The sequence below is a fragment of the Salmo trutta genome, chromosome 27 (genome assembly GCF_901001165.1).
Source record: "Salmo trutta chromosome 27, fSalTru1.1, whole genome shotgun sequence".
Lineage (NCBI taxonomy): Eukaryota > Metazoa > Chordata > Actinopteri > Salmoniformes > Salmonidae > Salmo > Salmo trutta.
In genome coordinates, this window is record NC_042983.1 from 8,669,874 (window position 1) to 8,697,492 (window position 27,619).

A 27,619-nucleotide genomic window follows, 5' to 3' on the forward strand; every position below is an offset into this window, starting at 1 on the left:
ATTGGGCTCTTTACTTACACACATTTATCTATGTTTTAGTCCTATGTTTTTTTTATTCACCCCAGGCTTACCCTACAGTATCTAATTATGCCGACGTGTTGTCATTGTATATTTCTGACATGTACTTTTCCTACTTCTGCAACTGTAATTCACTTCAGTTGAACATGGCACATATAAAGGTAAATATTATCTAGGTAAGCCCACTAGGTTTGAGAAATAGTCTCGCGTAGTTAGCTAGATCAATAGCTTTGCCTACAAGTGTTTTGTGTCAATAGTGGGATGGTGAAAACACATCTCTTGTGTACATCCAGACCACAATAGACCTATTCTCACAAACAGTTTCTATTTTTATGCATTTAATCCTATACGATAAGCAAAATCCAGATAGATAAGTTGTTTTTAAAACTGGGCACTTGTGAAAAAGCACGGTTGTTTGCTGTTTCCATTTTCTGTTTCCATCAGGCCTGTTGTGACATTTTTTATCCGACTTGTACTTTACTGGCATAAAAAGGTTGGATGGAAACCTGGTTTATGAAAATTTTCAGTGCATTCGGAATGTATTCAGATCCCTTTCCTTTTTCCACATTTTGTTACGTTACAGCCTTATTCTAAAATTGATTAAATTGTTTTCCCCCCCCTCTTCAATCTACCGTAATTTCCGGACTATTAAGCTCACCTGAATATAAGCCGCACCCACTGAATAAAAAAATAAATATTATTTTGAACATAAATAAGCCGCACATGTCTATAAGCCGCAGGTGCCTACCGGTACATTGAAATAAATGAACTTTTCACAGGCTTTAACGAAACACGGCTTGTAACAAAAATAAATAGGCTTTAACGAAACACGGCTTGTAACAAAAATAAATAGGCTTTAACGAAACATGGCTTGTAACAAAAAATAAATTCCTCACGCTGCTGTTTCTGTCTTATCATCGACTCATTAAGACCAAGCTCCCGTGTAGCAGCTCTATTTCCTTTTCCAACAGCCAGATCAATCGCCTTCAACTTGAAAGCTGCATCATATGCATTTCTCCGTGTCTTTGCCATGATGAGGGTGACAAAATGACTACCGTAATCAGAATGATGGGAAGTTTGAGAGCGCTCGATTTAATCTAAACAGTAAACAAAAAAGTTGTTTGACCTTAACCCATTCGGCAATTTCATTGGTCTAATGAAAGCTTCATGCCGCCAAAAAACTGAGCACGTCACAGAATGTGTTTTTTTGTGAAAAAAAATTGAAAGGGGGAAAAATCCATATATTAGCCGCGTCATTGTTTAAGCCGCGAGGTTCAAAGCCTGGGAAAAAAGTTGCGGCTTATAGTCCGGAATTTACGGTACACACAATACCCCATAATGACAAAGCAAAAACTGTTTTTTAGAAATTGTAGCAAATTTAAAAGTATTCAGACCCTTTACTCAGTACTTTGTTGAAGCACCTTTGACAGTGATTACAGCCTCGAGTCTTCTTGAGTATCACGCTACAAGTATTGCACACCTATATTTGGAGACTTTATCCCATTCTTCTCTGCAGATCCTCTCAAGCTCTGTCAGGTTGGATGGGGAGCGTTGCTGCACAGCTATTTTCAGGTCTTTCCAGAGATGTTAGATCGTTTTCAAGTCCAGGCTCTGGCTGGGCCACTCAAGGACATTGAGACTTGTCCCGAAGCCACTCCTGAATTGTCTTGGCTGTGTGCGTAGGGATGTTGTCCTGTTGGAAGGTGAACCTTCTCCCCAGTCTGAGGTCCTGAGCGCTCTGGAGCAGACTTTCATCAAGGATCTCTCTGTACTTTGTTCCGTTCATCTTTCCCTCGATACTGACTAGTCTCCCAGTTCCTGCCGCTGAAAAACATCCCCGCAGCATGATGCTGCCACCACCATGCTTCACCGTAGGGATGGTGCCAGGTTTCCTCCAGACGTGATGCTTGGCATTCAGGCCAAATAGTTCAATCTTGGTTTCATCAGACCAGAGAATCTTGTTTCTCATGTTCTGAGAGTTCTTTAGGTGCCTTTTGGCAAACTCTAAGCGGGCTGTCATGTGCCTTTTACTGAGGAGTGACTTCCGTCTGGCCACTCTACCATAAAGGCCTGATTGGTGGAGTGCTGCAGAGATGGCTGTCCTTCTGGAAGGTTCTCCCATCTCCACAGAGGAACTCTGCAGCTCTGTCAGAGAGACCATCGTGTTCATCTCCCTGACCAAGGCCCTTCTCCCCCGATTGCTCACGTGTCCGTGCGGCCAGCTCTAGGAAGAGTCTTGGTGGTTCCAAACTTCAATTGAAGAATGATGGAGGCCACTGTTCTTGGGGACCTTCAATGCTGCAGACATTTTTTGGTACCCTTCCCCAGATCTGTGCCTCGACACAATCCTGTCTCTTAGCTCAACGGACAATTCCTTCGACCTCATGGCTTGGTTTTTGCTCTGACATGCACTGTCAACTGTGGGACCTTTATATAGACAGGTGTGTGCCTTTCCAAATCATGTCCAATCAATTGAATTGACCACAGGTGGACTCCAATCAAGTTGTAGAAACATCTCAAGGATGATCAATGGAAGCAGGATGCACCTGAGCTCAATTTCGAGTCTCAAAGCAAAGGGTCTGAATACTTTGTAAATAAGGTATTTCTGTTTTTTATTTGTAATAAATTTGCAAACATTTCTAAAATCCTGTTTTCATTTTGTCATTATGGGGTATTGTGTGTAGATTGATGAAATAAAATTAATAATTTAATACATTTTAGAATAAGGCTGTAACGTAACAAAATGTGGATAAAGGGAAGAGGTCTGAATACTTTCCAAATGTATCCTACGTGTTCATAAACCATGTTTCCATCCAACCTTTTTATGCAAGTAAAGTACATGTCGGATTCAAAAGGTCACTAAAGGCTGATGGAAACAGCAAATGGAGACAGCAAACAGAACATTTGTCAGTAAATTTTACAAATGTCGACAAAACAAATTACACAAGACAAGGTGGGATCTTTTTGTTTGTAAAATGTATTATGAGAGAAATGGCGGTGGATTTATCCTTTATTCGCAAATATTGATATACAGTTGAAGTTGGAAGTTTACATACACCTTAACCAAATGCATTTCAATGTAGTTTTTCACAATTCCTGACATTTAATCCTAGTAAAAATTCCCTGTCTTAGGTCAGTTAGGATCACCACTTTATTTTAAGAATGTGAAATGTCAGATTAATAGTAGAGAGAATGATTTCAAATCAAATCAAAGTTTATATGTCACGTGCGCCGAATACAACATGTGTAGACCTTACAGTGAAATGCTTACTTACAGGCTCTAACCAATGGTGCGAAAAAAGGTATGTGTGTGTGTGTGTAGGTAAGTAAAGAAATAAAACAACAGTAAAAAGACATTTGAAAAAAAGAGTAGTAAGGCTATATACAGACACCGGTTAGTCAGGCTTATTGAGGTAGTATGTACATGTGGGTATGGTTAAAGTGACTATGCATGATGAACAGAGAAGAAGCAGAAGCGTAAAAAGAGGGGTTGGCGGGTGGTGGGACACAATGCAGATAGCCCGGTTAGCCAATGTGCGGGAGCACTGGTTGGTCGGGCCAATTTAGGTGGTATGTACATGAATGTATAGTTAAAGTGACTATGCATATATGATAAACAGAGAGTAGCAGCAGCGTAAAAAGAGGGGTTGGGGGTCACACAATGCAAATAGTCCGGGTAGCCATTTGATTACCTGTTCAGGAGTCTTATGGCTTGGGGGTAAAAACTGTTGAGAAGCCTTTTTGTCCTAGACACTCCGGTACCACTTGCCATGCGGTAGTAGAGAGAACAGTCTATGACTGGGGTGGCTGGGGTCTTCGACAATTTTTAGGGCCTTCCTCTGACACCGCCTGGTGTAGAGGTCCTGGATGGCAGGCAGCTTTGCCCCAGTGATGTACTGGGCCGTACGCACTACCCTCTGAAATGCCTTGCGGTTGGAGGCTGAGCAATTGCCGTACCAGGCAGTGGTGCAACCAGTCAGGATGCTCTCGATGTTGCAGCTGTAGAACCTTTTGAGGATCTCAGGACCCATGCCAAATCTTTTTCGTTTCCTGAGGGGGAATAGGCTTTGTCGTGCCCTCTTCACGACGGTCTTGGTGTATTTGGACCATTCTAGTTTGTTGTTGATGTGGACACCAAGGAATTTGAAGCTCTCAACCTACTCCACTACAGCCCCGTCGATGAGAATGGGGACGTGCTCGGTCCTCCTTTTCCTGTAGTCCACAATCATCTCCTTAGTCTTGGTTACGTTGAGGGATAGATTGTTATTCTGGCACCACCCGGCCAGGTCTCTGACCTCCTCCCTATAGGCTGTCTCGTTGTTGTCGGTGATCAGGCCTACCACTGTTGTGTCGTCAGCAAACGTAATGATGGTGTTGGAGTCGTGCCTGGCCATGCAGTCGTGGGTGAACAGGGAGTACAGGAGGGGACTGAGCACGCACCCCTGGGGAGCTCCAGTGTTGAGGATCAGCGTGGCAGATGTGTTGCTACCTACCCTCACCACCTGGGGGCGGCCCGTCAGGAAGTCCAGGATCCAGTTGCAGAGGGAGGTGTTTAGTCCCAGGTTCCTTAGCTTAGTGATGAGCTTTGAGGGTACTATGGTGTTGAACGCTGAGCTGTAGTTAATGAACAGCATTCTCACGTAGGTGTTCCTTTTGTCCAGGTGGGAAAGGGCAGTGTGGAGTGCAATAGAGATTGCATCATCTGTGGATCTGTTTGGGCGGTATGCAAATTGGAGTGGGTCTAGGGTTACTGGGATAATGGTGTTGATGTGAGCCATTACCAGCCTTTCAAAGCACTTCATGGCTACGGACGTGAGTGCTACGGGTCTGTAGTCATTTAGGCAGGTTGCCTTTGTGTTCTTGGGCACAGGGACTATGGTGGTCTGCTTGAAGCATGTTGATTTATTTCAGCTTTTATTTCTTTCATCACATTCCCAGTGGGTCAGAAGTTTACATGCACTCAATTAGTATTTGGTAGCATTGCCTTTAAATTGTTTAACTTGGGTCAAACGTTTCGGGTAGCCTTCCACAAGCTTCCCACAATAAGTTGGGTGAATTTTGGCCTAATCATCCTGACAGTGCTGGTGTAATAGACAGGTTCGTAGGCCTCCTTGCTCGCACGTGCTTTTTCAGTTCTGCCAACACATTTTCTGTAGGATTGAGGTCAGGGCTTTGTGATGGCCACTCCAATACCTTGACTTTGTTGTCCTTAAGCCATTTTGCCACAACATTGGAAGTATGCATGGGGTCTATGTCCATTTGGAAGATCCATTTGCAACCAAGCTTTAACTTCCTGACTGATGTTACTTCAATATATCCACATCATTTTCCATCCTCATGATGCCATCTATTTTGTGAAGTGCACCAGTCCCTCCTGCAGCAAAGCACCCCCACAACATGATGCTGCCACCCTCGTGCTTCACGGTTGGGATGGTGTTCTTCAGCTTGCAAGCCTCCCCCTTTTTACTCCAAACATAATGATGGTCATTATGGCCAAACAGTTCTATTTTTGTTTCATCAGACCAGAGGCCATTTCTCCAAAATGTACGATCTTTGTCCCCATGTGCAGTTGCAAACCGTAGTCTGGCTTTTTTATGGCGGTTTTGGAGCAGTGGTTTCTTCCTTGTTGAGCGGCCTTTCAGGTTATGTCGATATAGGACTCGTTTTACTGTGGATATAGATACTTTTGTACCTGTTTCCTCCAGCATCTTCACAAGGTCCTTTACTGTTGTTCTGGGATTGATTTGCACTTTTCGCACCAAAGTACGTTCATCTCTAGGAGACTGAACGCGTCTCCTTCCTGAGCAGTATGACGGATGCGTGGTTCCATGGTGTTCATACTTGCATACTATTGTTTGTACAGATGAACGTGGTACCTTCAGGCATTTGGAAATTGCTCCCAAGGATGAACCAGACTTGTGGAGATCTACAATTTTTTTCTGAGGTCTTGGCTGATTTCTTTTGATTTACCCATGATGTCAAGCAATGAGGCACTGAGTTTGAAGGTAGGCCTTAAATTACATCCACAGGTACACCTCCAATTGACTCAAAGGATGTCAATTAGCCTATCAGAAGCTTCTAAAGCCATGACATCATTTTCTGGAATTTTTAAAGGCACAGTCAACTTAGTGTATGTAAACTTCTGACCCACTGGAATTGTGATACAGTGAATTATAAGTGACATAATCTGTCTGTAAACAACTGTTGGAAAAAGGACTTGTGTCATGCACAAAGTAGATGTCCTAACCGACTTGCCAAAACTCTAGTTTGTTAACAAGACATTTGTGGAGTGGTTGACAAACGAGTTTTAATGACTCCAACCTAAGTGTGTGTAAACTTCCGACTTCAACTGTAATAAGTAAACTTGGAGTCACGCAACTATATATTGTGTGTTCCTTCAACTACGACTCAGGAAAGCATGCAGTTTATTAAGCTACAGATCAAATTAGATATGATGAACTTCACAGTGTGGTGAAAGTGCATTTTTGTTATTGAAAAACATAAAATACCGTCAAAAATCTGAATTGTTTTTAAATTTGATATTTTGGCCATATCGCCCAGTCCTAGTGCACAGAGCCTTGGGACACATACTAGTGGTTAGAGTTTGAGGATGGAACCTTGGGACACATACTAGTGGTTAGAGCTTGAGTATGGAGCCTTGGGACTCATTCTAGTGGTTAGAGCTTGAGTATGGAGCCTTGGGACATATACTAGTGGTTCGAGCTTGAGTATGGGACAGGCTTTGTCTGTTGTGATGCTTGTTGTGATGACTTTCTCTATCCCTCAGCCACTGATGACGTGGTCAAGGTGGAAGTGTGGGACGTGGTGGATAAAGGTCAGTGTGATTCATTACTTTGGGTACATGCGTGAGACTCACATGAGTCATTCAATTGACATCTACCTACTGCTGTATTAGAAGTGTCCATGTATTTTGTATTCTCCCATTGTCCATCTTTGCCTATTGCAAATTATTTTCAGAAATGTTCAAGAGTCTTCTGTCTGGATTTTTTTCTCCACACTATATTAATGTTGTTTTTCTTGCTCCTCTCTTGCACTTGCATCAGGCCAAAAATACCCTCTCCCTGAGGGTGTAGGTGAGAGTCACTGTGTGTAGTTCCTAGAAGTTATTTGTTTGTGTGCAGTGGGTTTGTCTCTCTTGTGCTTCTGTGTTATCTGAATGCAAACACAGTGAAGGTTAGTCATTGCTTAGTTTCCAGCGTGGCTGAAATGGAAATATGGCTGATTGCTTGCTAGAAAATGTTCTGTTTGACTACTTTGTGTACAATAACCTGGAGCTACAGTCAAGAAAGGTTTGACTCACTTTTTGAAAGGACAGAATTGAGTATGTTTGCCAATTAAAATATAACAAGAGCTTTTCTGCTTCTGTTACTACTGTATTTGCTGCACTTTGCTAACATCAAAGCTATAAAATAAAGGGATTCAAGTTTTTGTGTTTTAAAATAAATGCCATGTGTAGTCGTACTGTATGTCTGGCTCATATAAATATAATCACTAGAACGAGAATAGCCCCTCAGACCACATTAGACCCATTCATTTGAATTGGGTTACCCATTCTAGTCATTCTATTTCTATGGTATGGCTTTCTCACATTGTTACACTTGAAGGCATTAGTTCAATGTTATGTCCAGTTTTATGTTCTGAATTGCAGCTTCTTGACATTCTGCTTTCCCACAGGCAGAGGTAAAAAGCGAGGGGACACTTTGAAAGTAGAGAATGAACCCCAAGAGGTGATTATCACATGCTGATAATGTTTAAGAGTACAATAGATGTCTTTTCCTTTATTTGGGTCATCTAAGTAGTCTCCCTGGGGCATTTTTTTTGTTAAGTAGCTAGTAAGATGTAAACAAAGGTCACATTCTCACAAGACTCATTCATGTTCAATAATCTAAATAATAACGCTTGATTTGTTGCAGTCTGACGAAGTGGCCTTGGATGCAGAGTTCCTCGATGTTTACAAGAACTGCAACGGTGTGATCATGATGTTTGACATTACCAAGCAATGGTAAGAGTCAGTGTCGTGCATTATACAAACGTTCAATACATTAGTTACAAGGTTACAGACCTGGGCAGAAAATACTTGTATTTTGTAGTTTATTTGAAAATACCAACTTTTCAAATAGCCATGGTAATCGAATATAGTTTATCTATAGTTTCAACTAAAAGGCAACTATTTTCTTTGATATTTAAATAAAGATCTCAGAAAAACAAATTATATTAGAACATTTTTAATACTTCTCAGAAAACCAAATAATAGTTAAGTTATTTGAAAACAAAAACATATTTATTTGTTGGCTGCCAAATATTTGATGAAGAACCAACAATTACAACAGTTGAAGTAGTCTAAATATACAGTATGATTATAAGCACATGGTTTAGAGGGCTCTTAGATAAGGATCTTACTATAGCATAGAATGAAATACATGATGGACATAAAATTACCTCAACATTACAGTAGACCACTTTTTGTGATTGTTACAATAGCAACATTCCTATTGTTACAATAGCAACATTGTTATTACATAGCACTGGAAATTGCTTTATAATTTCATAATAGTTATTACAAGTGGAATAAGGAACAGTCACTATTTCTCTTGTGTACAGTAGTTACAAAAACTCTCATCTCATTGCTATGGAATTAAAATACAATTACCGAAGTATTATGTCAACATGCGAAAAAAATGTTGCTCCAAAAGTAATTACAGTTTTATTACACAGGCACAAGAACAGTTTAATGTTAAGTGTTACTGAGAATGATAACAGTAACAAAGTATTGTCAAAAAGGAAACAAAATATCCCAAAACTGCCTTGTTGAATCAACTGCAGCCAAGGTAGGTAGAAAATCATGTTAGTTTGTATTCTGAGTAAACCGTTCCTTTAACAACGGTATAGTGTGTATTTTAAACAAGAACACTTCCCTTCAGATGGACAAAGAGGTTCGAAGTTGTTTTTGCTAAGCATCCAACTTGCCATTTGCAAATGGCTTTGAATTATTTTCAGGTATCTTCAAATGAATTGCAGCTTTCAACCTTTTCAGTGGCATGTTGAAGGAGTCATAGGACTCTATTTTTGACTGGCGTTAAGGCGGCACTAGTGTCAAAAACACGCTCTTTGGCAATTTCGACTTGTAAAAGCCAGTGCACTGCAATTTTCCAATCCTGGTGCCAGGATTGGTAATTTACTTGCTTGCGCAAAGGTGGGAGGGGTGGAAATATTTGAGGTGTGTCATTAATCCATTTTGAATTCTGGCTGTAACAACAGGGGGAATTAGTCGTTTCTGAAGGCACTGTATATACAGCTTGAATAGTTCCATCTGATACAGTGGAGGAAAATAGTGTTTGATCCCCTGCTGATTTTGTACGTTTGCCCACTGACAAAGAAAGGATCAGTCTATAATTTTAATGGTAGGTTTATTTGAACAGTGAGAGACAGAATAACAACAAAAATATCCAGAAAAACGCATGTCAGAAATGTTATAAATTGATTTGCATTTTAATGAGGGAAATAAGTATTTGACCTCCTCTCAATCAGAAAGATTTCTGGCTCCCAGGTGTCTTTTATACAGGTAACGAGCTGAGATTAGGAGCACACTCTTAAAGGGAGTGCTCCTAACCGCAGCTTGTTACCTGTAAAAAAGACACCTGTCCACAGAAGCATTCAATCAATCAGATTCCAAACTCTCCACCATGGCCAAGACCAAAGAGCTCTCCAAGGATGTCAGGGACAAGATTGTAGACCTACACAAGGCTGGAATGGGCTACAAGACCATCGCCAAGCAGCTTGGTGAGAAGGTGACAACATTTGGTGCGATTATTCGCAAATGGAAGAAACACAAAAGAACTGTCAATATCCCTCGGCCTGGGGCTCCATGCAAGATCACACCTCGTGGAGTTGCAATGATCATGAGAACGGTGAGGAATCAGCCCAGAACTACACGGGAGGATCTTGTCAATGATCTCAAGGCAGCTGGGACCATAGTCACCAAGAAAACAATTGGTAACACACTACGCCATGAAGGACTGAAATCCTGCAGCGCCGCAAGGTCCCTCTGCTCAAGAATACATATACATGCCCGTCTGAAGTTTGCCAATGAACATCTGAATGACTCAGAGGACAACTGGTGAAAGTGTTGTGGTCAGATGAGACCAAAATGGAGCTCTTTGACATCAACTCAACTCGCCGTGTTTGGAGGAGGAGGAATGCTGCCTATGACCCCAAGAACACCATCTCCACCGTCAAACATGGAGGTGGAAACATTATGCTTTGGGGGTGTTTTTCTGCTAAGTGGACAGGACAACTTCACCGCATCAAAGGGACGATGGACGGGGCCATGTACCGTCAAATCTTGGGTGAGAACCTCCTTCCCTCAGCCAGGGCATTGAAAATGGGTCGTGGATGGGTATTCCAGCATGACAAGGACCCAAAACACATGGCCAAGGCAACAAAGGAGTGACTCAAGAAGAAGCACATTAAGGTCCTGGAGTGGCCTAGCCAGTCTCCAGACCTTAATCCCATAGAAAATCTGTGGAGGGAGCTGAAGGTTTGAGGTGCCAAACATCAGCCTCGAAACCTTAATGACTTGGAGAAGATCTGCAAAGAGGAGTGGGACAAAATCCCTCCTGAGATGTGTGCAAAGCTGGTGGCCAACTACAAGAAATGTCTGACCTCTTTGATTGCCAACAAGGGTTTTGCTACCAAGTACTAAATCATGTTTTGCAGAGGGGGTCAAATACTTATTTCCCTCATTAAAATGCAAATCATTTTATAACATTTTTGACATGCGTTTTTCTGGATTTTTTTGTTGTTATTCTGTCTCTCACTGTTCAAATAAACCTACTATTAAAATTATAGACTGATCATTTCTTTGTAAGTGGGCAAACGTACAAAATCAGCAGGGGATTTTTTCCCCACTGTACCACTGGCTTAATCCCATTCTTTAACTTAGATTTTTGGTTGAGATGAAGACTTGAATCGAACATATTAAATAGACAAACTGGGATTAAAGACAGACTAAGTCAGTGGCACAGATGGATTTATCCAAATAAAAGATACGTCGCCTTCAAATATTGATATTTAGTTGTGTTGAAAACCAAACACAATTCAACCAGAAATCAAAATGAAAGAATGGGATTAAGTCAGTGGCTCAGATGGAACTATCCAAGCAGTAGATACATCTCCTTTAAATGTTGATATTTGTTTGCAATATTACTTTTGTAATACAGTAAAAAGCCTTAAGTTAAGGCTATCTTACAAACGAATGTAACATCCAACTTAAAATGAGTAACACATCCATGGCCACATTTTGAGTTTACTGTAACTATACATGTATTCTTATGTAATCATATAAAGCATGCATTCCATTTTTTTCTTTATATTGGACGTTATTTTTGTCCAGCTTCTGTGATAAGTTTGGACTCATTAGGCCTATGTACAATACCTATTGAATGAAAAGTGTCAGTGACTGTTGGAAGTCTGTTTAGGAACATGAAGTTATTACAAAAGACTGTTTATCATTTTTGTTTAAAAAACTGCATCTTCCATTTTCATCTGTTGGACCTAACTGTCAAATCGCGGGAATTACAATCAATGTCCTTGGTGCTGAATCCGCTTGTAGCCTAGGCTATTTGCCTGTTTGTTTGTTTACCTTTCACATGGGAAAGTCACTAACAGGCCACATCAACAGCGATGGTTGGGTAATCGTGGTAGAACATTAAGGCAATGTCCAATTGTCCATGGCTCGAACATGCAGTGCATTTTCGAAATGCAAATTCAATGTGTGTAGACGAATCCAATTACTTATTCAATGTAAAAAAAAAATACTAGATTGTCTACGTGTTTGTTATAACTAGGTCTGTTGTACTGTTATTGTATACTGGTTAATAAACTTCAATGGATAGGACAAACATCCATGCCTCTTGCCGAATAGCCCTTTGTCATGGAACTAGAGATGCGATTTATGACATCATTCTTCTGACCTGATCCTGTTTAGAAAATGTTGTTGTTTTCCAACAGTGATTGTTTTTTATTCAAATTAAACAAAAAACAAACTTAGAAAGATTCACCATCTGCGGGTTTATGGTGAGAATGTATATGGCTCAAATGCTATGCCATTTTGGCTCCTATTTCTGGAGAAGTGCAAATATGATCTGTAAGATGGTTCTATGATGTTTATAAAACATTACATTTGGGAGCAGTATAATGGTGGTGGACATTCCCCCCTTTCTCTTTATATTGGATCTTTGTCCAAGTCCTGTGAAAAGTTTGGATGTGCGTAAAAACCCTCCATAGTCTAAATTGGATTGGCTGTATTATACGCCTACGGGGAGAAATTATGGTGCCTGTGACTGTATTTAGACATTTTTATTACAATTTGATTAGAATTATACGCTGTCTTTTTAGGTCTTATCAATAGCCTAATGAAGGTAATCAGGGCTCTGTGCAGGCCAATCAAGTTCTTCCACACTGATGTGGACAGACCAATTCTGTATGAGCCTCGCTTTGTGCACGGGGCATTGTCATGCTGAAACAGGAAAGGGCCTTCACCAAACTGTTGCCACAAAGTTGAAAGCACAGAATCATCTAGAATGTCATTGTATGCTGTAGCATTTAAGATTTCCCTTCACTGGAATTAAGGGGCCTAGCCCGAATCATGAAAAACAGCCCCAGACCATTATTCCTCCTCCACCAAACTTTACAGTTGGCACTATGCGTTGGGGCGTGCTCCTGGCATCCGCCAAAACCAGATTCGTCAGTCGGGCTGCCAGATGGTGAAGCGTGATTCATCATTCCAGAGAACGCTTTTCCACTACTCCAGTCCAATGACATTGAGCTTTACACCACTCCAGCCGACTCTTGGCATTGCGTATGGTGATCTTAGGCTTGTGCCCCACTGCTCGGCCATGGAAACCCATTTACTGAAGCTCCCAGCGAACATTTATTGTGCTGACGTTGTTTCCGGAGGAGGTTTGGAACTCGGTAGTGAGTGTTGCAACCAGACGATTTTTATACGCTTCAGCACTCGGCGGTCCCGTTCTGTGAGCTTGTGTGGCCTACCACTTCCCGGCTGAGCCGTTGTTGCTCCTAGACGTTTCCACTTCACAATAACAGCACTTACAGTTGACCGGAGAAGCTCTAGCAGGACTGAAATTTGACTTGTTGGGAAGGTGGCATCCTATGACGGTGCCACGTTGAAAGTCATTGTGCCCTTCAGTAAGGCCATTCTACTATCCATTTTTTCTATGGAGATTGCATTGCTGTGTGTTCGATTTTATACACCTGAGCTGAAATAGCCGAATCCCCTAATATTTAGTGTATTTAGCAAAAATCGGACACCACCGGACCTATAGCACTACCGCCAGAACTAAGATCTACCATTGCGTTAGGCATTGGTGGGAAAAGTACCCAATCATCATACTTAAAAGTAAAAGTAAAGATACCTTAACCTCTTTTAAAAGAAAATGACTCAAGTGAAAGTCACCCAGTAAAATACTACTTGAGTAAAAGTCTAAAAGTATTTGGTTTTAAATATACTTAAGTATCAAAAGTAAATGTAATTGCTAAAATATACTTAAGTATCAAATGTAAAAGTATAAATCATGTCAAATTCCTTATATTAAGCAAACCAGACGGCACCATTTTTTAAATAGTAAAGTACAAATACCCAAAATAACTAAAGTAGTATTTTAAAGTATTTTTACTTTAGTATTTTACACCACTGGCATTAGGTTTGTTAAAAATACAGCCCCATACAGTAGTTGAGGGTCACAACTTATTTATACTTATCTTTACAAAATATCATTGGTTAATTGGTTTGACTTGATTATGTATATCTGGGGCAATGGACATTCAGGAGATTGTACATTTACAAAATGTTCAGATAGAAATGTATTGTGTAGATCAAATATGACTGTCAGAATGAAGAGCACACACAATCTCCTATATATTGCAATCTATCTTCAACATGCAGTTCTAGACACAGCCCTGCCATTAGTTAAGGCAGCCAATCTAATAGTTTCAGAAAAGTAGTCACTTCCTGAGATCTGTATTCAAATATTTGTTTTAAGTAGTTGCTTTCTCAGATCTGTATTCAAAAAGTTGCAGTCATCTCCAAAGTAAATATTTATTCACCCAAAGCATATTTAACTATAACTGTACTTATCGCTGAGGGGTATCGGGTTTGAGGAGTTACCTAGGTAACTTTCAATTCGGGATAACCGGTTTTACGAAAGTGGCTCACCTTTTAGCCAGGTACATTTCTATGGTAAAGAATCCTTCTGGGGCAGGCTAACTCAGGGCTAACTCCATTTATCTTGAATGAAGTGTCTGAGCAACGAGTTTAGGACCAGTGAAATCACATACCCTCCCTCTTTTATTTATTTATTTTATTTCACCTTTATTTAACCAGGTAGGCCAGTTGAGAACAAGTTATCATTTACAACTGCGACCTGGCCAAGATAAAGCAAAGCAGTGCGACACAAACAACAACACAGTTACACATGGAATAAATAAATGTACAGTCAATAACACAATAGAAAAAAGTATATATACAGTGTGTGCAAATGGCCTAAGGAGGTAAGGCAATAAATAGGCCATAGTTGCGAAGTAATTACAATTTAGCAAATTAACACTGGAGTGATAGATGTGCAGATGATGATGTGCAAGTAGAAATACTGGTGTGCAAAAGAGCAAAAAGTAAATAAAAACAATATGGGGATGAGGTAGGTAGATTGGATGGGTTATTTACAGATGGGCTGTGTACAGCTGCAGCGATCGGTTAGCTGCTCAGATAGCTCTCTCAAAGATCGTGTTATCATACCCCTCATTAAAGGAAGACAACTGATTTTAAATGTTTTATTAATCAAATGTTTTTTTGTGTGTGTAAAAAAATATAGTAATGTTAAAATACCCATCACATGACACTTTTAGTAATGCTTTCCAAACTTTACATTTTTTGCTCGATTATATTTAGACGTTTGCGAAAGGCAAATGACAGCCGCAACCAACCGTAGACATATAAACCCATAGAAAATACCAGCTCTGATTCAAATCGAGACTAGCGGCGATAGCGTACCCATGCCTTTAACAGTAAAATTGCCACGTTTAGATGTTCCAAAACCCTTCCATGGATTATGTCTATGGAGGTTCCAAAGTCCTTCAATGGATTATATGTCAATGGCCACAATGCATCAAGCTGTTCCACAGGAGTGATAGAAGTGGGGGAAATGTGCTCTGGCACTGACTGGTTTTGGATTGACGTTTCAGCATGGTCTCAGTGAAGAGTTCGGTGTTTGACTAGCCATGTGCGACATGCACACGCAGTTACAAGCCTGCAACAGTTAGCGGCAGGCAGACGAGCAATATCCACCGTCGTAGTAGGAGGAAGCCTGAGCTGGAATGGGAAGCTAACTGAAGCTGGTTAGCTTTAGATAAACCCCAAGTAGATCAGCTTGCTTCGTAGTATACCGCTCTGTTCCGAAAGGTTTCCACTACATATCATTTTCAAAATGGCAGACATTCAAGAACAGTTTAGGAGACCTCCCCTTCCCCAATTTTGATGTTTTGTTTGTACTGTTATTCTTAGTTTTTATTTACATTTTACATTTTAGTCATTTAGCAGATGCTCTTATCCAGAGCGACTTACAGTAGTGAATGCATACATTTCATTTCATACATTTTTTTTTTTTCTTCTCTGTGCTGGCCCCCGTGGGAATCGAACCCACAACCCTGGCGTTGCAAACACCATGCGTTGCAAACACCATGCTCTACCAACTGAGCTAAAACAATCAACTTTATAGCAACAACAGCAAAAGTATTGTCCATATAAACATGGAGTACATCCCAAATGGCACCTTAATCCCTACAAAGTGAACTACTTATGACCAGGGCCCATAAGGCTCTGGTCAAAAGTGGTGCACTACATAGGCAATACGGTGACATTTGGAACATAGACATGGCTCAATTAATAGATCAACGAGCTTTAATTAAACAATGTGCATTGTTTAATTAAAGCTTGGGTGGGATTAGATTTCCGTAAGCCTGTGTGTGGCTATTAACCACTTAGCCCACAGTGGTTGGCTGGCTTCTAACTGCTTAGCTTCAAAAGCAGAACAATGTGAAAAAGATTACCATTATACTCACTTTGAACTGGGCCAAGTATGGGGAGACACACATATTTGTAATTCCTCACTTATGGAGAAACAATAGCAGCTATAAATTGTTCCATTCTTTTTTTTTTGTCATTGCAGGACATTCAACTACATCCTGAGAGAGCTGCCCAAAGTACCCACTCATGTTCCAGTGTGTGTCCTAGGCAACCACAGGGACATGGGTGACCACCGTGTCATTCTACCTGATGACATCCGCCAGGTTATCGCTAATCTGAATAGGTAATGAACTTAACTCTCTCTGTTTTAGTCTTATTAGGGTTACCAAGTTGTGATATCATTACCAAAATGTCCTGATTTTCCTGAAATCCCTGTTGGATTATTCCTGGAATCAGGAGGGAATAAGGACACTTTGGAATTGGGGTAAAGCTACCAGAATTTTGCAATGGTTAATGTGTCCATATACTTGACTGATGGTTTCTATGGTTCTTGCAGACCCATGGGTTCTTCTTATATTCACTACGCTGAAGCCTCTATGAAGAATGGATTTGGTTTGAAATATTTACACCGATTTTTCAACATTCCTTTCCTGCAACTTCAGGTGAGTTCTAGCTTAGACTACATTGTATTGTGAAATGTATAGCTTCGCTATTGTCATAACCGTGTATTTAACCTTTATTTAACTAGGCAAGTCAGTTAAGAACAAATTCTTATATACAATGACGGCCTAGGAACCGTGTGTTAACTGCCTTGTTCAGGGGCAGAACAACAGATTTTTACCTCGTCAGCTCGGGGATTCGATCTAGCAAACTTTCGGTTACTAGTCCGACGCTCTAACCACTAGGCTACCTGCCTCCCCAATGAATTTCGTGAGGGTCGGGAAAATCTGATCAGAAATACCATGGGCACACCCTGTGAAAGGGTTTCTCTTTTCTTTTGAAAGGAGTGTTAGTGCTCTGGTTCATGGTCAGTTATTCCCAGCCACCCACCTGTTGATCTCTACAGAGGGAGACTCTGTTACGGCAGCTGGAGACCAACCAGTTAGACATGGACGCCACTCTGGAGGAGCTCACCGTGCAGCAGGAGACTGAGGATCAAAACTATGAAATGTAATGTGATATTTTCCCTCTGTGTATCACTTTGTTTGTTTTGATCCTTAACACTTGTAGCCACATTTTTAGATGTTTCTTGCTTTCTTCGGGCAGCACCGATTTGCCAATACTAACAGCACAGCACCCATTGTTTTGCAGTTTCTTGGAGAACATAGAGACCCGCAGTAAAGGCTATGGTTCTCCTGGTCCAGCCAACGGCCGGAGCCCCTCCTCGGGCTCCCAGTCCCCTACCGTTCCTCCAAGCGGGGCCTCCACTGGCAGCTCTAGCCCTGGCACCCCTCATCAGCCAACCATCCCTGCCCAGGTCCCCGGCCTCCAGGCCCCCTCGCCCTCTCCTCCGCCTCCTGCCCTGGCAGCTGGGATGGTTTCCCCCACAGCTGAGCTTCAATCCCCCACTCTGACGCAGGCTCAGAGTCCTGAACATCCTGGACCGTCACCGCTTCCCCCAGCATCGGGCCCTGCCCAGGCCCCGCCTCCTCAGAAACGTGGCCTGATTGCACGCCTCTTTGGCTCCGCCCCCGCCCCAGAGGTGACTGCCACCATGCCAGGTGAGTCTGGTTGGTGCTTCAGTGTTCCGCTACTCCGTTATAGCAAATAAACAATGCAAAGACGAACGGCTAAAAGCAGCGGGTGGCCGCAGAGTGCTGGCGATCACCTGTATGGTGTGGCAATTCAACATGTAGAATCGTTGGGAAATTAACAAAAAATGATGACCAATGTTCCGGTCAGCGGCGATAGGACGGCCACCCACTGATTTTAATCGTTTGTCGTCGATGTGTTTTGTCCAATATTTTATTATAAATGCCCGGAAAAGGACTAGACTATGCATGTTATACACATGAGTGTATTAGACCAGGAAGTTGTCACAGGATATCTTCTTGAATGATTGGATTTCTAGGAAGTGCTTGTAAGGATCACTGCCCTGCCTGGCATTGGAACAACACTTTATATTGAGGGAAGTTAATCATTGATCTTTTAAATCAATAGAGTTAAGAAGGAAGTGTTTAGTTTGCCTATTTGCTCTCCACATCCAGACAGTCACACTTACATGATGCTGGGTTGTTTTCATGTAAACCATCATCATGAGATGAGTAAGGCCTGATACTGTACAATGCCAGTGTAAGTAAGTCTATGCTGTTGAATAATAGCAAAGGATGAGTCCCAATTGGCACCCTATTCCCTATATAGTGCAATACTTTTGAACAGGGTCAAAACACACAGTAGTGCACTGTGAAAATAGGTTTCCATTTGGAACACATCAAAGGCTCTTCTGATCACTGCTGTCTGTATTCAGAGCCGGAGCCTGCCCCCGTGTGTCCTGCTAACGTTCAGAGTGTGGATGACTTTGTGCCAGACGAGGGTCTGGATAAAAGCTTCCTGGAGGACAGCCTGCCCTCTAAAGTTAAGGTTCCCCAACCTGCACTGGACAGTGACAGGTAAGTAGTAGTAGAGTAGGGGTTCTTATCCCTGGATGCGTCTCAAATGGTACCCTATTCACATAGGGCTCTAGTAAAACTGATTTGTGCACTATATAATAGGGTGACATTTAGAACGTGGTCTGTGTTGCCACGGTTTATTTCCTTCCCTGCTGGAAAACATGCTCTATGTTTACAACACACAGTACCATCTGGAGCAGGCCATCTGTGGTGAGAATTTTCAGATGGCTCTATTTATTCAATGCTTCCATTGAATAAATTGTGGAAAGAGAGGATTTAAGAATTGCAAACAATGTTTCATTTAATAGATAGTTGTTATTTTATACGTTCTAGGGGGTAGGGCCAAAGAGTATTCCAGCATTCTCTAATTTTTGTAGAATGTAATCTGAAGTTTCTACTGAAATTCCTTCTTTTGTGTCATCTTGTATTAAAGTACCATATACAGTGCTTGCAAAAGTATTCATCCCCCTAGGCATTTTTCCTGTTTTGTTGCATTGCAACCTGTAATTTAAATGAATTTTTATTTGTATTTCATGTAATGAACATACACAAAATAGTCCAAACTGGTGAATTGAAATGAAAAAAATTACTTGTTTCAAAGAATTACAAAACATTTAAAACGGAAAAGTGTTGCGTGTATATGTATTCACCCCCTTTGCTATGAAGCCCCTAATAATATCTGGTGCAACCAATTACCTTCGGAAGTCACATAATTAGTTAAATAAAGTCCACCTGTGTGCAATCTAAGTGTCACATGATCTGTCACATGATCGCAGTATATATACACCTGTTCTGAAAGGCCCCAATTTGGCAGTATGTCCAACCAGCCTCACAACCGCAGACCACGTGTAACCACACCAGCCTAGGACTTCGACGTCCAGCTTCTTCACCTGCAGGATCGTCTGAGAGTCTGCAACACCACCAAGCAAGCGGCACCATGGAGACCAAAGAGCTCCCCAAACAGGTCAGGGACAAAGTTGTGGAGAAGTACAGATCAGGGTTGGGTTATAAAAAAATATCAGAAACTTTGAACATCTCACCATTAAATCCATTATTAAAAAATTTAAAGAATATGGCACCACAACAAACCTGCCAAGAGAGGGCCGCCCACCAAAACTCACAGACCAGGCAAGGAGAGCATTAATCAGAGAGGCAACAAAGAGACCAAAGATAACCCTGAAGGAGCTGCAAAGCTTCACAACAAAACACATTTGGTGTTCGCCAAAAGGCATGTGGGAGACTCCCCAAACATATGGAAGAAGGTACTCTGGTCAGATGAGACTAAAATTGAGCTTTTTGGCCATCAAGGAAAACGCTATGTCTGGCGCAAATCTAACACCTCTCATCACCTGAGAACACCATCCCCACAGTGAGACATGGTGGTGGTAGCATCATGCTGTGGGGATGTTTTTCATTGGCAGGGACTGGGAAACTGGTCAGAATTGAAGGAATGATGGATGGCGCTAAATACAGGGAAATTCTTGAGGGAAACCTGTTTCAGTCTTCCAGAGATTTGAGACTGGGATGGAGGTTCACCTTCCAGCAGGACAATAGCCCTAAGCATACTACTAAAGCAACACTTGAGTGGTTTAAGAAGAAACATTTAAATGTCTTGGAATGGCCTAGTCAAAGCCCAGACCTCAATCCAATTGAGAATCTGTGGTATGATTTAAAGATTGCTGTACACCAGCGGAACCCATCCAACTTGAAGGAGCTGGAGCAGTTTTGTCTTGGAGAATGGGCCAAAATCCCAGTTGCTAGATGTGCCAAGCTTATAGAGATATATCCCAAGAGACTTGCAGCTGTAATTGCTGCAAAAGGTGGCTCTAACAAAGTATTGACTTGGGAGGGTGAATAGTTATGCACGCTCAAGTTCTGTTTTTTTGTCTTATTTCTTGTTTGTTTCACAATAAAAAGTACTTTGCATCTTCAAAGTGGTAGGCATGTTGTGTAAATCAAACGATACAAACCTACTAAAAATACATTTTTGTTCCAGGTTGTAAGGCAACAAAATAGGAAAAATACCAAGTGGGTGAATACTTTCGCAAGCCACTGTGTGTGTGTGTGTGTGTGTGTGTGTGTGTGTGTGTGTGTGTGTGTGTGTGTGTGTGTGTGTGTGTGTACAGTTGAAGTTGGAAGTTTACATACACCTTAGCCAAATACATTTAAACTCAGTTTTTCACAATTCATGACATTTAATCCTAGTAAAAATTCCCTGTCTTAGGTCAGTTAGGATCACCACTTTATTTTAAGAATGTGAAATGTCAGAATAATAGTAGAGAGAGTGATTTATTTCAGCTTTTATTTCTTTCATCACATTCCCAGTGGGTCAGAAGTTTACATACACTCAATTAGTGTTTGGTAGCATTGCCATTAAATTGTTTAACTTGGGTCAAACGTTTCGGGTAGTCTTCCACAAGCTTCCCACAGTAAGTTGGGTGAATTTTGGCCCATTCCTCCTGACAGAGCTGGTGTAATTAAGTCAGGTTTGTAGGCCTCCTTCCTCGAACACGCTTTTTCAGTTCTGCCCACAAATGTTATATAGGATTGAGGTTAGGGCTTTGTGATGGCCACTCCAATACCTTGATGTCCTTAAGCCATTTTTCCACAACTTTGGAAGTATGCTTGGGGTCATTGTCCATTTGGAAGACCCATTTGCGAAAAAGCTTTAACTTCCTGACTGATGTCTTGAGATGTTGCTTCAATATATCCACATAATTTTCTGTCCTCATGATGCCATCTAAGTTCACCAGTCCCTCCTGCAGCAAAGCACCCCCACGACATGATGCTGCCACCTCCGTGCTTCACGGTTGGGATGGTGTTCTTCGGCTTGCAAGCCTCCCCCTTTTTCCTCCAAACATAACGATGGTCATTATGGCCAAACAGTTCTATTTTTGTTTCATCAGACCAGAGGACATTACTCCAAAAAGTACGATCTTTGTCCCCATGTGCAGTTGCAAACCGTAGTCTGGCTTTTTTATGGCGGTTTTGGAGCAGTGGCTTCTTCCTTGCTGAGCCGGCTTTCAGGTTATGTCGATATAGGACTCGTTTTACTGTGGGTATAGATACTTTTGTACCTGTTTCCTCCAGCATCTTCACAAGGTCCTTTGCTGTTGTTCTGGGATTGATTTACACTTTTCACACCAAAGTACATTCATCTCTAGGAGACAGAACACGTCTCCTTCCTGAGCGGTATGACGGCTGCGTGGTCCCATGGTGTTTATACTTGCGTACTATTGTTTGTACAGATGAATGTGGTACCTTCAGGCGTTTGGAAATTGCTCCCAAGGATGAACCAGACTTGTGGAGGTCTACAATTGTTTTTCTGAGGTCTTGGCTGATTTCCTTTGATTTTCCCATGATGTCAAGCAAAGAGGCACTGAGTTTGAAGGTAGGCCTTGAAATACATCCACAGGTACACCTCCAATTGACTCAAATGATGTCAATTAGCCTATCAGAAGCTTCTAAAACCATGACATCATTTTCTGGAATTTTCCAAGCTGTTTAAATGCACAGTCAACTTAGTGTATGTAAACTTCTGACCCACTGGAATTGTGATATAGTTAATAATCTATAATGAAATAATCTGTCTGCAAACAATTGTTGGAGAAATTACTTGTGTCATGCTCAAAAAAAAAAGAGTTTTAATGACTCCAATCTAAGTGTATGTAAACTTCCGACTTCAACTGTATATATATATGACGGCTCACCACCTCAAGCTGAACCTCGGCAAGACGGAGCTGCTCCTCCTCCCAGGGAAGGACTGCCCGTTCCATGATCTCGCCATCACGGTTGACAACTCCCTTGTGTCCTCCTCCCAGAGTGCTAAGAACCTTGGCGTGACCCTGGACAACACCCTGTCGTTCTCCACTAACATCAAGGCGGTGACCCGATCCTGTAGGTTCATGCTCTACAACATTCGCAGAGTACGACCCTGCCTCACACAGGAAGCGGCGCAGGTCCTAGTCCAGGCACTTGTCATCTCCCGTCTGGATTACTGCAACTCGCTGTTGGCTGGGCTCCCTGCCTGTGCCATTAAACCCCTACAACTCATCCAGAACGCCGCAGCCCGTCTGGTGTTCAACCTTCCCAAGTTCTCTCACGTCACCCCGCTCCTCCGCTCTCTCCACTGGCTTCCAGTTGAAGCTCGCATCCGCTACAAGTCCATGCTGCTTGCCTACGGAGCTGTGAGGGGAACGGCACCTCCGTACCTTCAGGCTCTGATCAGGCCCTACACCCAAACAAGGGCACTGCGTTCATCCACCTCTGGCCTGCTCGCCTCCCTAACCTCTGAGGAAGCACAGCTCCCGCTCAGCCCAGTCAAAACTGTTCGCTGCTCTGGCACCCCAATGGTGGAACAAGCTCCCTCACGACGCCAGGACAGCGGAGTCAATCACCACCTTCCGGAGACACCTGAAACCCCACCTCTTTAAGGAATACCTGGGATAGGATAAAGTAATCCTTCTACCCCCCCCCGAAAGATTTAGGTGCACTATTGTAAAGTGGTTGTTCCACTGGATATCTTAAGGTGAATGCACCAATTTGTAAGTCGCTCTGGATAAGAGCGTCTGCTAAATGACTTAAATGTTAAATGTAAATATATATATATATATATATATACAGTGTGTGTGTACATATATATATATAATGTATTTACTATTGTTATCATCTATTACAGTGATGGAGAGGACAGAGGGAACCCCATGGTGGCAGGTTATCAGGATGAGCTGGACCCAGATGACAAGGAGCCCCCGCTGCCCCTGCCCAACACCCTGGGCCTTCTCACCAGTAAAGACTTCACTATGTCTAGTGATGAGGAGGAGCTGGAAGCACAGCCCCCACCACCATCAACACCAGTACCTGCTGTCACTCAGGATGACCACCTCGACCTTGACAGTGATTCAGAGCTGAAAAAGTAAGCCACTTATATCCAGCATATCCATTAATGTACTGTAGTCTTATCAAGAGTAAACCATTTCAATTTAAGTAACTTGTTGTATTTAGAATTTTATAAGCTCTTATCTATTTCTTTGTTTTTTTGTCATCTGTTTTAGAAACTAATTTCTATCGTATACATTATTAGATGACTCTTGTCGTCAAGAGTAAAACATTTCTGTTTTTAAGTGATGTTTTTCTACTCTGTTTTAGACCGGGCACTGAGTCCATAATGCCCCGTGCCATGGAGCCCCAAGCTCCGGAGCCTTTGGCACCTGCTGGCCAACTCTTGGAGAACACTTTCCCCCAGGTGGCTGAGCCCATCACCCTCACCCTAACCTCTGCACCTGCAGTAGCCCTGGAGCAGCCAGGCCTACCCAGTGGGGAAAAGGGAGGAACCCCTTGGGTGGACTCGGACTCTGACCCAGGGGCCCCTGTTGCTGAGCAGATGCTCTCCTTCGTGATGGATGATCTTGACTTTGAGTCTGAGGAGGAGGCAGTCATCCAGAAGATAACTAAGGTAGCTAGGTCAAAATGATGTTATTTAGGGTTGTAGGTTACAAGTCATCATAGTTAGATTGAGTAGTCAACCTATTGAAATGACTTTCCTCGTAAAATATGTAGTGCTGCATTTGTGAAATATCCAATACATTTTCAATAAATTATTTGATGGGCCTTTTTGGTTTGGACGCATGGTTACAATGTATATTAGTATTTGTAATAGTTTGGACTTCATTATTTCCCTCTGCATCCGTCCACAGGAGGTTTTCCCAGTCAGGGATGAAGTACTGTCTGATCTGGAGCTGTCGGATGATGACATCCCTCCAGCCACGCTGATCCCAGAGCCTCTGAAGCCCACACCGGTCCTGAAGCCCTGCTTTCAGAGCAAGAATGAGACAGACCTGTTTGGCTTGGGCTTTACGGAGGAAGAAGCCCCCAAAGCCAAGGACAGCAGTGAGGACCTAGAAGGCAAGTCCACTACCACAAATCTATAGAGAACAGGGTCGTATTCATTAGTGCATACTGTATTTCAAAGTTTAGCAACGTAAAATGAAAACAATTGTTTATTTTTGGACAAGAGTTTAGATAGTCCTTCTCTGTTTAAATCAGTTTTCTTCCGTTTGGCATCTAGTGAATACAACCAAGTACCATAGAACATTATCCTAGCACATGACAGAGAACTGTACCAAATCACATTATAAAACAAAATGACATTGTATTCATTCATTTCTCAAATTCTATTCATTGCTTTTCAGAGAAGGAAAGCAAACACTCCGCAAAAGAAAAGAAGAAAAAGAAGAAGAAAAGCAAAGAGGTAAGGGAGTGGATGTCTTTTCATATGGCGATCGTGTTTATTCAGCATAGTAGACATACATTTTAAAAACCTTTTTTCTTAGGAGGATGAGAAGAGCAGCAAGAAGAAGCATAAAAAGGACAAGAAAAAGGAGAAAGATGAGACCGGAACAGAAGATGACAAAGAGAGGAAAAAGAAGAAATCTCGGACCAAGAAAATGGATGACTTGGAGGATTTCTTGGCTGGAGGGGAGGGGTCAGCAAATAGAGAGGGCGGAGACTATGAAGAACTCTAGATCCAAAGTCATCCTTATTTTTAGAACTTGACTCTAAAGAGATGCGGAACCCAAGTTGTCATTTGAAACTTGTTTGGTTCCTAGAACCAGATTAATTTGTGCACAAGCAGCATCCGCAAGCCATACCCATGGTTCATAGTCACCCATTCCCAGGCAAAAATCTAGACTCTGCTGGGGCTGTATGATGCGTTAATATTATTTCCCATGAGCACTACTGATGATGTCACACATTATCTTTAAATGAGATGAGATGAGAAACTAGGTTGAAGATACAATCTTGTTACCTTCAACCTTTGATGAGAAACAGGAAGGAGATGACTGACACTCACTGTGGTGTGATACAAACTATATGATAATTAGTAGAGCCACTAAGGAAAGATTTGACTTTTTTATTTTCAGACGTTTAACTTAAAATGTGTATTTGCTTACTGTTTAATTTTAACCTTTTAAATGATGCTCTCCTGAAGTGAACCACTCCAAATGGGCTTGGCAGGGCTAACGTTTTTGTCTGAATGTCCTCTATTTGGTGTAAGAATTGCTTGAGAGCATATTCCTGTAAAGTGATGGTTGCTTGACAGTGTTGACATTACATAGTGGAGCATATACATGCTTGATGGTCATATTTCACATATTGAAGATTGTCCTCTTACTTTGATCCACTGGTTTTGTTTCTCCGACTCGGTGATGTAATGGTTGTTGAAAGTTGTGCTGCTTTAATTGACTTTTTCTATTTTTGACAAAGTACTATCTCGCTCCATTTGATCATTTAATCCCCTCCACCCCCACAATGGAACAGGTCCCCCAATGCACCATTTTACAGTGACTGTAGTTGTCAGTTTGTCTGCATCCCAAATTGGCACCTTATTCCCTATGCATAATATTTTTATAAGGAATAACGTGCCATTTGGGATGTAGCCTTTGTCACCTTTTCTACCGCCTCAGTACACATTTCAGTGTGTTTTAATTAGATGCCTTAAAAGGAAGTGACATACAACACACGTACATGTCTGCAATCCTTATCAACTATGTGTCAAGTGTTCTTACAGGAAGTCAAGACTATAATGCATCAGAACTGACAGGTAGTAGCTTCAGACAGATGTGAGATGTCTGGTGCCTTCTATTGGTGAACTGTAATGTTATGTCACTCTGAAATGTGTCATATACTGTCTTTTTTTGGCTGAAGCCAGTACCAAAATCTTGGCAGCACACTACACAATATATGTAAACTTTTGCTTTTAGATAATAATCTTGATTTATGTTGTTAAGGGACTCCTACCAGTTTAGAAATGAATGATTGCTAAAGTCATAAACTGCTTACACAATTAGGTAACTTAAATAATGAACTGCTACTATATATATTTTCTCAATCATTTTCTGCATTCCAAGGCTCCTATTGTTCTTGTGTTAACTATACATAACCGTTATCACGTCTGTCTCATGAGGTTCCATGAACTTAACCTGTGCTTCAGATGTCCATTTGAAATACAATTTCTGGCAATAGCTGTAGTAGTTCTTGGAGATATTTCAATGGCAGCCTACTAACATTGAATGCAGCTATTTTTGGATTGAAACATGTCAACAACAACGCTTCATTAATAGTACTCTCGTCTATGGTATTTATCATGATCATATTTTCCCGACAAGGAAAATACAAATGGGATTGATTGTCATCTGGTTTGACTTCAACATAAGGTTTATATTGCCCGCTCCAAATGTATACATGTTTCCCATGTGTTAGTGTGCTAAAGCAGGTTGACTAGTTGCATCACCCAAATGATTATGTAAATGCATCACTGCAGACGGAAGCAGTCATTCCAATCTGTTTACGTTGCCAAGATACCATGCTATTCTGTAATGATGACAGACACCCATCAATTCAATTAAAAGCAGCATGAATTCATATCAGACAAGAAAAGAAATGCAGGTGGTATTCAGGAATGATATACAGTACATGAAGCTTTTATTTCGACAATGTTAGAAGGTATGTTCATTAACTGGCGAGACAATAGACATTTAGATGTATTACAATCTTGTCACGTTAGATTCCATTCAATGGTTTAAAATGTAAAATGTATCTTTCAAAATATGAAACTATGCATTAATCTAAAATACTGCTGCATTGTCTGTCTATTGGTGTCATTCAATGGGTGGTTCATGAGGCAAAAATAATGCGAAGAGCAAAGTTCCAATTGGCGCATGAGGCTTATGTTGTACAATAACAAAATAACGTATAGAAAGGTAAATTGATATTTATTCTCATCCCGTGAAGTGTTTCCATATTTTCACTGGATGTGAACCTGTGTTTGGCTCGTCCTAATAAATGCAAACATATTTCTTCATAGATGGCATTTCCATTTTTTCCCATTATGAAAATCATGAAAGCTACGACAAACTATTGGTTTAGATTA

At 41.5% G+C, this 27,619-nt stretch overlaps 1 protein-coding gene across 2 annotated transcripts in view; it reads left to right on the forward strand.

Annotated features, from left to right (window-relative positions):
• The window catches only part of LOC115164253 (rab-like protein 6), a 30,868-nt gene extending 3,757 nt beyond the window's left edge, over positions 1–27,111 (forward strand). Inside the window, exons 4-17 of one of the 2 annotated variants that reach the window (XM_029716541.1) lie at positions 6,806–6,853; positions 7,083–7,112; positions 7,714–7,766; positions 7,953–8,041; positions 16,281–16,421; positions 16,635–16,740; positions 17,145–17,248; positions 17,390–17,799; positions 18,546–18,687; positions 23,366–23,602; positions 23,836–24,142; positions 24,384–24,591; positions 24,879–24,937; positions 25,020–27,111. In XM_029716541.1, coding sequence (XP_029572401.1) covers positions 6,806–6,853; positions 7,083–7,112; positions 7,714–7,766; positions 7,953–8,041; positions 16,281–16,421; positions 16,635–16,740; positions 17,145–17,248; positions 17,390–17,799; positions 18,546–18,687; positions 23,366–23,602; positions 23,836–24,142; positions 24,384–24,591; positions 24,879–24,937; positions 25,020–25,211 — 2,126 coding nt within the window. In that variant the 3' untranslated portion in view covers positions 25,212–27,111. The remainder of the gene's footprint in view (positions 1–6,805; positions 6,854–7,082; positions 7,113–7,713; positions 7,767–7,952; positions 8,042–16,280; positions 16,422–16,634; positions 16,741–17,144; positions 17,249–17,389; positions 17,800–18,545; positions 18,688–23,365; positions 23,603–23,835; positions 24,143–24,383; positions 24,592–24,878; positions 24,938–25,019) is intronic. The other variant, XM_029716543.1, reaches the window with a different exon arrangement.
• Positions 27,112–27,619: the final 508 nt, after the last annotated feature.